A 13,026-nucleotide genomic window follows, 5' to 3' on the forward strand; every position below is an offset into this window, starting at 1 on the left:
AACGGCTCAGACACAAGAGGTATGTGCCAGGGTCTACAGTCAATCATGGATTACAAAAAGAAAACCAGGCCCGTCGCGGACCAGGATGTCTTGCTCCCAGACAGACTAAACAACTTCTTTGCTCGCTTTGAGGACAATACAGTGCCACTGACACGGCCCGCTACCAAAACCTGCGGACTCTCACTGCAGCCGACGTGAGTAAAACATTTAAACGTGTTAACCCTGCAGGCCCAGACGTCATCCCCAGCCGCGTCCTCAGAGCATGCGCAGACCAGCTGGCTGGTGTGTTTACGGACATATTCAAACAATCCTTATCCCAGTCTGCTGTTCCCACATGCTTCAAGAGGGCCACCATTGTTCCTGTTCCCAAGAAAACTAAGGTAACTGAGCTAAACGACTACCATCCCGTAGCACTCACTTCCGTCATCATGAAGTGCTTTGAGAGACTAGTCAAGGACCATATCACCTCCACCCTACCTGAAACCCTAGACCCACTCCAATTTGCTTATCGCCCCAATAGGTCCACCGATGATGCAATTTCAACCACACTGCACACTGCCCTAACCCATTTGGACAAGAGGAATACCTATGTGAGAATGCTGTTCATCGACTACAGCTCAGCATTTAACACCATAGTACCCTCCAAACTCGTCATCAAGACCCTGGGTCTCGACCCCGCCCTGTGCAACTGAGTACTGGACTTCCTGACGGGCCGCCCCCCAGGTGGTGAGGGTAGGTAACAACATCTCCACCCCGCTGATCCTCAACACTGGGGCACCACAAGGGTGCGTTCTGAGCCCTCTCCTGTACCCCCTGTTCACCCACGACTGCGTGGCCATGCACGACACCAACTCAATCATCAAGTTTGCAGACGACACTACAGTGGTAGGCTTGATTATCAACAACGACGAGAAGGCCTACAGGGAGGAGGTGAGGGCACTCGGAGTGTGGTGTCAGGAAAATAACCTCACACGAAACATCAACAAAACAAAGGAGATGACCGTGGACTTCAGGAAACAGCAGAGGGAACACCCCCCTATCCACATTGACGGGACAGTAGTGGAGAGGTTAGAAAGTTTTAAGTTCCACGGCGTACACATCACGGACAAACTGAATTGGTCCACCCACACAGACAGCATCGTGAAGAAGGCGCAGCAGCGCCACTTCAACCTCAGGAGGCTGAAGAAATTTGGCTTGTCACCAAAAGCACTCACAAACTTCTACAGATGCACAATCGAGAGCATCCTGTCGGGCTGTATCACCGCCTGGTACGGAAACTGCTCCGCCAACACACCGTAAGGCTCTCTATAGAGGGTAGTGAGGTCTGCACAACGCATCACCGGGGGCAAACTACCTGCCCTTGGATTGTTAGCTAGATACTGCAACTGTGCCGCCCTCAACCGTAAGGCTCTCCAGAGGGTAGTGATGTCTGCACAACGCATCACCGGGGGCAAACTACCTGCCCTCCAGGACACCTACACCACCCGATGTTACAGGAAGGCCATAAAGATCATCAAGGACAACAACCACCCGAACCACTGCCTGTTCACCCAGCTACCATCCATAAGGCGAGGTCAGTACAGGTGCATCAAAGCAGGGACCGAGAGACTGAAAAACAGCTTCTATCTCAAGGCCATCAGACTGTTAAACAGCCATCACTAACATAGAGTGCTAAAAAAAACTGCTAAAAAAAATGTTTAAAAAAACAATGCCACTTATTATAATGTTTACCTCCATTACTCATCTCATATGTATATACTGTACTCTATACCATCTACTGCATCTTGTTTACATATCCTCCATTACTCATCTCATATATATATACTGTACTCTATACCACCTACTGCATCTTGCCATCTTTCTGTAATACATGTATCACTAGCCACTTTAAACAATGCCACTTTTATATGTTTATATACCTTACATTACTCATCTCATGTGTATATACTGTACGGACAAACTGAATGGCTGTCTGTGGGACGGCTCCGCTCTTGCTCCTCTCCTCTCTGCAGTTCGCCTCACAGTACGTTTTCCCGTTCGCTCCCGTTGACTTTACGCGCAACTCGACGTCTGCAGATAAACACACACACACACAGTAGCCTGGTGTACCCTCACAGCACTCATACCCCCCCATCGATGGAGGTATATATCGAATACTCACACCGGGAGTCTCTATCACCCTCTACAAAACTGCCTTCCTTCATTTCTGCTGAGGATTTTTCATCAAGAGGGTAGCCTAAATGTTTTTTTTCCTCGTTTGAGTTTATCAAAATGTTGGAGACATGTCTATTGACTCAGAGTCGCGTTCAAAGCGCAGAGCTCGGAATCTTTGCGGATTGACTGAAGGGGATCCCGGATCAATTATTTATCTCCTTCCCACGTCGGAGCAAGAGTTTGCATGCAAAAGGTGGTTTATTTCGGCAAGGTACGACTCGTGCATTTTCTAAATAGGGTAAAAAAACCTTTCCTTATCGCCCAAGCAGTCTTGTTGCTGTGTTTTCTGGCTACTTTAAACAGTATAACATTTTGCATGTTGGTGGGTGTGCGAGGTGGAATATATTTAGTGATACGAAAAATATAAACAATTCAATTAGTTAAAATTAGGCTCAATGGTGTAACGTCAGAGTTGTGCAACAGTTTATGGGGGGGCAGGCTGGCGGCTGCAATCAATACGATCATAAACATTACTGAAATATGATGTAATAAATACAACGTAGTTCAGCCTATTTAAATCCACAATTCACACACCTTATTATACCAGGCAATTTAACGGAAGTCTATTTAATCAATAACGAAATGCCTAATTTTACCTTCAGGCTATATTTAGGTTTTGTAATATATAGTTATTACTCTCCATTAATAATCTCAGTTATTAAAGGCTACCAGGTGTCCAGGTGTTGCGTTTAAAGTCCGTGAACACTCAGGGGAGTGACGAACGCAATTAGAAACATTTGCGTCTTTCGCAACATTTTACAGTCACTCCCACACCCGCCCGCCTTCTTACCGTGAATACCGTCTAATTTATTGCACAGAAAATGGAAACTTGGAATACGGATATTCGCATAGATGTAAACGATTTGATCATGTCTAATGAACACGAGCTCGACTGCAGAGATGTAGCCTATGTAATATGTTATGGTCGAATATAACAAAAAATGTCTTAGTCGAGTTGGTCAAAATGTACTTTTTAGCTGCATCTGTAATATGGCTGCATATAGTCCGCTCAGGTGTTATCTGTGAAGGTTCATATAGTCCGCTCAGGTGTTATCTGTGAAGGTTCATATAGTCTGCTCAGGTGTTATCTGTGAAGGTTCATATAGTCCGCTCAGGTGTTATCTGTGAAGGTTCATATAGTCTGCTCAGGTGTTATCTGTGAAGGTTCATATAGTCCGCTCAGGTGTTATCTGTGAAGGTTCATATAGTTCCCTCAGGTGTTATCTGTGAAGGATTCATATAGTTCCCTCAGGTGTTATCTGTGAAGGATTCATATAGTTCCCTCAGGTGTTATCTGTGAAGGTTCATATAGTTTCCTCAGGTGTTATCTGTGAAGGTTCATATAGTTCCCTCAGGTGTTATCTGTGAAGGTTCATATAGTCCACTCAGGTGTTATCTGTGAAGGATTCATATAGTTCCCTCAGGTGTTATCTGTGAAGGTTCATATAGTTCCCTCAGGTGTTATCTGTGAAGGATTCATATAGTTCCCTCAGGTGTTATCTGTGAAGGTTCATATAGTTTCCTCAGGTGTTATCTGTGAAGGTTCATATAGTTTCCTCAGGTGTTATCTGTGAAGGTTCATATAGTTTCCTCAGGTGTTATCTGTGAAGGATTCATATAGTTCCCTCAGGTGTTATCTGTGAAGGTTCATATAGTTTCCTCAGGTGTTATCTGTGAAGGTTCATATAGTTTCCTCAGGTGTTATCTGTGAAGGTTCATATAGTTTCCTCAGGCGTTATCTGTGAAGGTTCATATAGTTTCCTCAGGTGTTATCTGTGAAGGTTCATATAGTTTCCTCAGGTGTTATCTGTGAAGGTTCATATAGTTTCCTCAGGTGTTATCTGTGAAGGTTCATATCGTTTCCTCGGGTGTTATCCGTAAAGCGTCACATAGTCCGCTCATGTTTTACCCATACTAGCGTCCAGGGACCTTGAGAAGAGACAAGGCAGTGATAACGATTGATGTTGGTTTTGGCAGGGAGAAAATGACTTGTGTAAATTGCAGGTAAATACTTCTCTGAATGAAAGAAGACATGATCCAGGGCCCGTATTCATAGGACTGCTGATCTAGGATCAGATCCCCCCCCACTCCACCCCACCCCCAATGGCCATGTGATCTTATTTATTGAGTTGGAAAATACATAACTGATCCTAGATCAGCTCTCCTACTGTAGTCTGAGACGCTTCATGAATCCGGGGGCCAACTGGCAACACATGTTCCTGTGGAGAGGTCGTTTAAAACAGATCCTCCGTCATGATTGGTCACTGTAGCCTTAGGTCCCATCACACAGGGAAATCAACATTAGCTGTTGTTATTTAGCCTTTATTTAACGAGGCAAGTCATTTACGAACAAATTCTTATTTACAATGACGACCTGCCGGGGGAACAGTGGGTTAATTGCCTTGTTCAGGGGCAGAAAGACAGATTTTTACCTTGTCAGCTCAGGGATTCAATCAAGCAACCTTTCGGTTACTGGTCCAAAGCTCTAACCACTAGACTACCTGCCTCCTCTAACCACTAGAATACCTGCCTCCTCTAACCACTAGACTACCTGCCTCCTCTAACCACTAGAATACCTGCCTCCTCTAACCACTAGACTACCTGCCTCCTCTAACCACTAGACTACCTGCCTCCTCTAACCACTAGAATACCTGCCTCCTCTAACCACTAGAATACCTGTCTCCTCTAACCACTAGACTACCTGCCTCCTCTAACCACTAGACTACCTGCCTCCTCTAACCACTAGAATACCTGTCTCCTCTAACCACTAGACTACCTGCCTCCTCTAACCACTAGACTACCTGCCTCCTCTAACCACTAGAATACCTGCCTCCTCTAACCACTAGAATACCTGTCTCCTCTAACCACTAGACTACCTGCCTCCTCTAACCACTAGAATACCTGCCTCCTCTAACCACTAGACTACCTGCCTCCTCTAACCACTAGACTACCTGCCTCCTCTAACCACTAGACTACCTGCCTCCTCTAACCACTAGACTACCTGCCTCCTCTAACCACTAGAATACCTGTCTCCTCTAACCACTAGACTACCTGCCTCCTCTAACCACTAGACTACCTGCCTCCTCTAACCACTAGAATACCTGTCTCCTCTAACCACTAGGCCACCTGCCTCCTCTATCCACTAGACTACCTGCCTCCTCTAACCACTAGACTACCTGCCTCCTCTAACCACTAGACTACCTGCCTCCTCTAACCACTAGACTACCTGCCTCCTCTAACCACTAGAATACCTGTCTCCTCTAACCACTAGACTACCTGCCTCCTCTAACCACTAGACTACCTGCCTCCTCTAACCACTAGACTACCTGCCTCCTCTAACCACTAGGCCACCTGCCTCCTCTATCAACTAGACTACCTGCCTCCTCTATCCACTCGACGACCTGCCTCCTCTAACCACTAGAATACCTGCCTCCTCTAACCACTAGACTACCTGCCTCCTCTAACCACTAGACTACCTGCCTCCTCTAACCACTAGACTACCTGCCTCCTCTAACCACTAGACTACCTGCCTCCTCTAACCACTAGAATACCTGGCTCCTCTAACCACTAGGCTACCTGCCTCCTCTAACCACTAGGCTACATGCTGGTTATTAGTCCAACACTCTAACCACTAGAATACCTGTCTCCTCTAACCACTAGACTACCTGCCTCCTCTAACCACTAGACTACCTGCCTCCTCTAACCACTAGAATACCTGCCTCCTCTAACCACTAGGCTACCTGCCTCCTCTAACCACTAGACTACCTGCCTCCTCTAACCACTAGACTACCTGCCTCCTCTAACCACTAGAATACCTGCCTCCTCTAACCACTAGGCTAAAATGCTGGTTATTAGTCCAACACTCTAACCACTAGAATACCTGTCTCCTCTAACCACTAGACTACCTGCCTCCTCTAACCACTAGACTACCTGCCTCCTCTAACCACTAGAATACCTGCCTCCTCTTACCACTAGGCCACCTGCCTCCTCTAACCACTAGGCTACCTGCCTCCTCTAACCACTAGGCTACCTGCCTCCTCTAACCACTAAGCTACCTGCTTCCTCTAACCACTAGGCCACCTGCCTCCTCTAACCACTAAGCAACCTGCCTCCTCTAACCACTAGGCAACCTGCCTCCTCTAACCACTAGGCAACCTGCCTTGCTATAAGGACTAGAACACTGTGTTGTTACTGTGAGGACTATAGCACTGTGTTGTTACTGTGAGGACTATAGCACTGTGTTGTTGCTATAAGGACTAGAACACTGTGTTGTTGCTATGAGGACTAGAACACTGTGTTGTTGCTATAAGGACTATAACACTGTGTTGTTACTGTGGGGACTAGAACACTGTGTTGTTACTGTGAGGACTAGAACACTGTGTTGTTGCTATAAGGACTAGAACACTGTGTTGTTGCTATGAGGACTAGAACACTGTGTTGTTGCTATAAGGACTAGAACACTGTGTTGTTACTGTGGGGACTAGAACACTGTGTTGTTGCTATGAGGACTAGAACACTGTGTTGTTGCTATAAGGACTAGAACACTGTGTTGTTACTGTGGGGACTAGAACACTGTGTTGTTGCTATGAGGACTAGAACACTGTGTTGTTGCTATAAGGACTAGAACACTGTGTTGTTGCTATGAGGACTAGAACACTGTGTTGTTGCTATAAGGACTAGAACACTGTGTTGTTACTGTGGGGACTAGAACACTGTGTTGTTACTGTGGGGACTAGAACACTGTGTTGTTGCTATGAGGACTAGAACACTGTGTTGTTACTGTGGGGACTAGAACACTGTGTTGTTACTGTGAGGACTAGAACACTGTTCAATAGAGATATCTGTAAATGTGCCAGTTCAGAACCTCCATCTCTTCTCTGTTTTAGTAATTACATTTTACTGACCTTTATTTCATCAGGGAGTCACCAGTGTCTCTTTACGAGGGAGTCCTGCATGTACAATTTCATAAAATGCATAAACAATCGAATACAATATAAACCTAATAAAACACGTATTGAACAGACAAACATAAAAATACACAACAATCATTCAACTAAAGAAAATACATTCTTCATTTTAAAAATCCTCTGTTCTCTTGTGAAATCCTATGTTGAACACACATAAGGCAATATACAGGTTCCTCCGTTTTTTCTCACAATACCAACTCTCTCTCTCTCTCTCTCTCTCTCTCTCTCTGTCTCTCTCTCTTTCTCTCTCTCTCTCTCTCTCTCTCTCTCTCTCTCTCTCTCTCTCTCTCTCTCTCTCTCTCTCTCTCTCTCTCTCTCTCTCTCTCTCCTCTCTCTCTCTCTCTCTCTCTCTCTCTCTCTCTCTCTCTCTCTCTCTCTCTCTCTCTCTCTCTCTCTCTCTCTCTCTCTCTCTCTCTCTCTCTCTCTCTCTCTCTCTCTCTCTCTCTCTCTCTCTCTCTCTCTCTCTCTCATGAGGACCCAAAATAATTCTGCATTCTGCTCCTTTTTATTTCCCCTAATTTCCTCCCCAGATAAGCCTCCCTCCTCCTGTCCTCCATCCCTCCTCCTCCACTAACACACCACCATGGCTGAGACAGTTGGACCTAAGACTCCCCTAAACACTCCACGGGGTATCAACCACCCAGGGGTAACCTCCCTCCCCCCAGAGCCCATCCAAATCATCCGCACCAAGGCCCGCTCCAGGAGGGTCCGCATCAACGTCGGAGGTCTAAACCATGAGGTCCTGTGGCGGACGCTGGACCGGCTGCCCCGTACCCGCCTGGGTAAGCTCCGCGACTGCAACACCCACGAGAGCCTGATGGAGGTCTGCGACGACTACAGCCTCCATGAGAACGAATACTTCTTTGACCGGCACCCGGGCGCCTTCACCTCGATCCTCAACTTCTACCGCACAGGGAAGCTGCACATGATGGAGGAGATGTGCGCCCTGTCGTTTGGCCAGGAGCTCGACTACTGGGGTATAGATGAGATCTACCTGGAGTCCTGCTGCCAGGCCCGGTACCACCAGAAGAAAGAACAGATGAACGAGGAGCTGCGGAGGGAGGCGGAGACGCTGAAAGAGAGAGAGGGAGAGATTGAGTTTGATAACACCTGCTGCCAGGAGAAGAGGAAGAAGCTTTGGGACCTCCTGGAGAAACCCAGCTCTTCCCTGCCTGCCAAAGTAAGAGAGGGAAGGATTCGAAAAAGAGGGAAGGATGGGAGAGGGTGTAACTGTACCCCTGCTGGTTTTGTGTGTGGTGTGTACTCTCACTGGTTTTGCTCCACACAGAGAGAGAGTGAGAGAGAGGGACGGGAAGGGAAGGGGAGGGAGCGCAATGTTATTTTTTGTATTTCTGGATCGTCACTTATTGTGTTTGTGAAGAGAGGAGAGGAGAGCAATAAGAGGGGAAAAGTTGTCCCAGGTAGCAGATATAGCTAGTAGTACTACAGCACAGATGAACAACTGCTCTGTTCTCATCAAGGTTTCTGTTGGATATTGGGCTTTGTGAAATGTGCTCACAATCTACTGTGCGTTCAGCATAGAGCTGAAGTACACTGCTGTATCCTACAGTATTGTGACTGTATGGTGACTGTATCCTACTGTATGGTGACTGTATCCTACTGTATGGTGACTGTATGGTGACTGTATCCTACTGTATGGTGACTGTATGGTGACTGTATCCTACTGTATGGTGACTGTATGGTGACTGTATGGTGACTGTATCCTACTGTATGGTGACTGTATCCTACTGTATGGTGACTGTATGGTGACTGTATCCTACTGTATGGTGACTGTATGGTGACTGTATGGTGACTGTATCCTACTGTATGGTGACTGTGTGGTGACTGTATGGTGACTGTATGGTGACTGTATCCTACTGTATGGTGACTGTATGGTGACTGTATGGTGACTGTATCCTACTGTATGGTGACTGTATGGTGACTGTATGGTGACTGTATGGTGACTGTATCCTACTGTATGGTGACTGTGTGGTGACTGTATGGTGACTGTATCCTACAGTATTGTGACTGTATGGTGACTGTATCCTACTGTATGGTGACTGTTTCCTACTGTATGGTGACTGTATTGTTCAGTATGGTGACTGTATTGTTCAGTATGGTGACTGTATTGGACTGTATGGTGACTGTTTCCTACTGTATGGTGACTGTGTGGTGACTGTATGGTGACTGTATCCTACAGTATTGTGACTGTATGGTGACTGTATCCTACTGTATGGTGACTGTTTCCTACTGTATGGTGACTGTATTGTTCAGTATGGTGACTGTATTGTACAGTATGGTGACTGTGTGGTGACTGTATTGTTCAGTATGGTGACTGTATTGGACTGTATGGTGACTGTATTGTACAGTATGGTGACTGTGTGGTGACTGTATTGTTCAGTATGGTGACTGTATTGGACTGTATGGTGACTGTATCCTACTGTATGGTGACTGTATTGTTCAGTATGGTGACTGTATTGTTCAGTATGGTGACTGTATTGGACTGTATGGTGACTGTATTGTACAGTATGGTGACTGTATTGTTCAGTATGGTGACTGTATTGGACTGTATGGTGACTGTATTTTACAGTATGGTGACTGAATGGTGACAGTATGGTGACTGTATGGTGACTGCATTTTACAGTATGGTGACAGTATGGTGACTGTATTGTACAGTATGGTGACAGTATGGTGACTGTATTGTTCAGTATGGTGACTGTATGGTGAATGTATTGTACAGTATGGTGACAGTATGGTGACTGTATTGTTCAGTATGGTGACAGTATGGTGACTGTATGGTGACTGTATTGTACAGTATGGTGACGGTATGGTGACTGTATTGTACAGTATGGTGACAGTATGGTGACTGTATTGTACAGTATGGTGACAGTATGGTGACTGTATTGTCCAGTATGGTGACTGTATGGTGACTGTATGGTGACTGTATGGTGACTGTATTGTACAGTATGGTGACAGTATGGTGACTGTATTGTACAGTATGGTGACAGTATGGTGACTGTATTGTACAGTATGGTGACAGTATGGTGACTGTATTGTACAGTATGGTGACAGTATGGTGACTGTATTGTCCAGTATGGTGACAGTATGGTGACTGTATGGTGACTGTATTGTACAGTATGGTGACAGTATGGTGACTGTATTGTCCAGTATGGTGACAGTATGGTGACTGTATTGTACAGTATGGTGACAGTATGGTGACTGTATTGTACAGTATGGTGACAGTATGGTGACTGTATTGTCCAGTATGGTGACAGTATGGTGACTGTATTGTACAGTATGGTGACTGTATTGTCCAGTATGGTGACAGTATGGTGACTGTATTGTCCAGTATGGTGACAGTATGGTGACTGTATTGTACAGTATGGTGACAGTATGGTGACTGTAATGTACAGTATGGTGACTGTAATGTACAGTATGGTGACTGTATTGTACAGTATGGTGACAGTATGGTGACTGTAATGTACAGTATGGTGACTGTAATGTACAGTATGGTGAATGTATTGTCCAGTATGGTGACAGTATGGTGACAGTATGGTGACTGTATTGTCCAGTATGGTGACAGTATGGTGACTGTATTGTCCAGTATGGTGACAGTATGGTGAATGTATTGTACAGTATGGTGACTGTATGGTGACTGTATTGTCCAGTATGGTGACAGTATGGTGACTGTAATGTATGTGCTGCATGCAGTGTGTGTGGTGATACATTATGGTCATCGTGTTTATCCATGTATTCCTGCGGTCCTTATGGTCATCGTTTGTCATCGTGTTAGCCATATTTTCCTGCGGTCCTTATGGTCATCGTTTGTCATCGTGTTAGCCATGTTTTCCTGCGGTCCTTATGGTCATCGTTTGTCATCGTGTTAGCCATATTTTCCTGCGGTCCTTATGGTCATCGTTTGTCATCGTGTTCGCCATATTTTCCTGCGGTCCTTATGGTCATCGTTTGTCATCGTGTTAGCCATATTTTCCTGCGGTCCTTATGGTCATCGTTTGTCATCGTGTTAGCCATATTTTCCTGCGGTCCTTATGGTCATCGTTTGTCATCGTGTTAGCCATATTTTCCTGCGGTCCTTATGGTCATCGTTTGTCATCGTGTTAGCCATATTTTCCTGCGGTCCTTATGGTCATCGTTTGTCATCGTGTTAGCCATGTATTCCTGCGGTCCTTATGGTCATCGTTTGTCATCGTGTTAGCCATATTTTCCTGCGGTCCTTATGGTCATCGTTTGTCATCGTGTTAGCCATATTTTCCTGCGGTCCTTATGGTCATCGTTTGTCATCGTGTTAGCCATATTTTCCTGCGGTCCTTATGGTCATCGTTTGTCATCGTGTTAGCCATGTATTCCTGCGGTCCTTATGGTCATCGTTTGTCATCGTGTTAGCCATGTATTCCTGCGGTCCTTATGGTCATCGTTTGTCATCGTGTTAGCCATGTATTCCTGCGGTCCTTATGGTCATCGTTTGTCATCGTGTTCGCCATATTTTCCTGCGGTCCTTATGGTCATCGTTTGTCATCGTGTTAGCCATATTTTCCTGCGGTCCTTATGGTCATCGTTTGTCATCGTGTTAGCCATATTTTCCTGCGGTCCTTATGGTCATCGTTTGTCATCGTGTTCGCCATATTTTCCTGCGGTCCTTATGGTCATCGTTTGTCATCGTGTTAGCCATATTTTCCTGCGGTCATTAGCAATCTTAGAATTCAAACCGTTTCCATAGTCACTAACACAGTCTAAGGTCATTACATTCCGTTGATGTTGGTTGTCTCTAAGTGAATTACAGTGGCTGTAGGGATATAGTGACGGGGCCAATGGCTGTAGGGATATAGTGACGGGGCCAATGGCTGCAGGGGGATAGTGAAGGGGCCAATGGCTGCAGGGGGATAGTGAAGGAGCCAATGGCTGCAGGGGGATAGTGAAGGAGCCAATGGCTGCAGGGGGATAGTGACGGGGCCAATGGCTGTAGGGATATAGTGACGGGGCCAATGGCTGTAGGGATATAGTGACGGGGCCAATGGCTGTAGGGATATAGTGACGGGGCCAATGGCTGTAGGGATATAGTGACGGGGCCAATGGCTGTAGGGATATAGTGACGGGGCCAATGGCTGTAGGGATATAGTGACGGGGCCAATGGCTGCAGGGGGATAGTGAAGGAGCCAATGGCTGCAGGGGGATAGTGACGGGGCCAATGGCTGCAGGGGGATAGTGAAGGAGCCAATGGCTGTAGGGATATAGTGACGGGGCCAATGGCTGCAGGGGGATAGTGACGGGGCCAATGGCTGCAGGGATATAGTGACGGGGCCAATGGCTGTAGGGATATAGTGACGGAGCCAATGGCTGTAGGGGGATAGTGACGGAGCCAATGGCTGCAGGGGGATAGTGACGGGGCCAATGGCTGTAGGGATATAGTGAAGGAGCCAATGGCTGTAGGGGGATAGTGAAGTAGCCAATGGCTGCAGGGGGAAAGTGAAGGAGCCAATGGCTGCAGGGGAGAGTGAAGGAGCCAATGGCTGAAGGGGGATAGTGAAGGAGCCAATGGCTGCAGGGGGATAGTGAAGGAGCCAATGGCTGTAGGGGGATAGTGAAGGAGCCAATGGCTGCAGGGGGATAGTGAAGGAGCCAATGGCTGCAGGGGGATAGTGAAGGAGCCAATGGCTGCAGGGGGATAGTGAAGGAGCCAATGGCTGCAGGGGGTAGTGAAGGAGCCAATGGCTGCAGGGGGATAGTGATGGGGCCAATGGCTGTAGGGATATAGTGACGGGGCCAATGGCTGTAGGGATATAGTGACGGGGCCAATGGCTGTAGGGATATAGTGACGGGGCCAATG

At 46.6% G+C, this 13,026-nt stretch overlaps 1 protein-coding gene across 1 annotated transcript in view; it reads left to right on the forward strand.

Annotated features, from left to right (window-relative positions):
- Positions 1-2,115: 2,115 nt before the first annotated feature.
- Positions 2,116-13,026, forward strand: part of LOC118379214 (potassium voltage-gated channel subfamily B member 2-like) — a 368,839-nt gene continuing 357,928 nt past the window's right edge. Inside the window, exons 1-2 of the mRNA XM_052484130.1 lie at positions 2,116-2,425; positions 7,712-8,361. Of these exons, the coding sequence (XP_052340090.1) occupies positions 7,765-8,361 (597 nt within the window). The 5' untranslated portion in view covers positions 2,116-2,425; positions 7,712-7,764. The remainder of the gene's footprint in view (positions 2,426-7,711; positions 8,362-13,026) is intronic.

The sequence above is a fragment of the Oncorhynchus keta genome, chromosome 28 (genome assembly GCF_023373465.1).
Source record: "Oncorhynchus keta strain PuntledgeMale-10-30-2019 chromosome 28, Oket_V2, whole genome shotgun sequence".
In the NCBI taxonomy this organism is placed as follows: domain Eukaryota; kingdom Metazoa; phylum Chordata; class Actinopteri; order Salmoniformes; family Salmonidae; genus Oncorhynchus; species Oncorhynchus keta.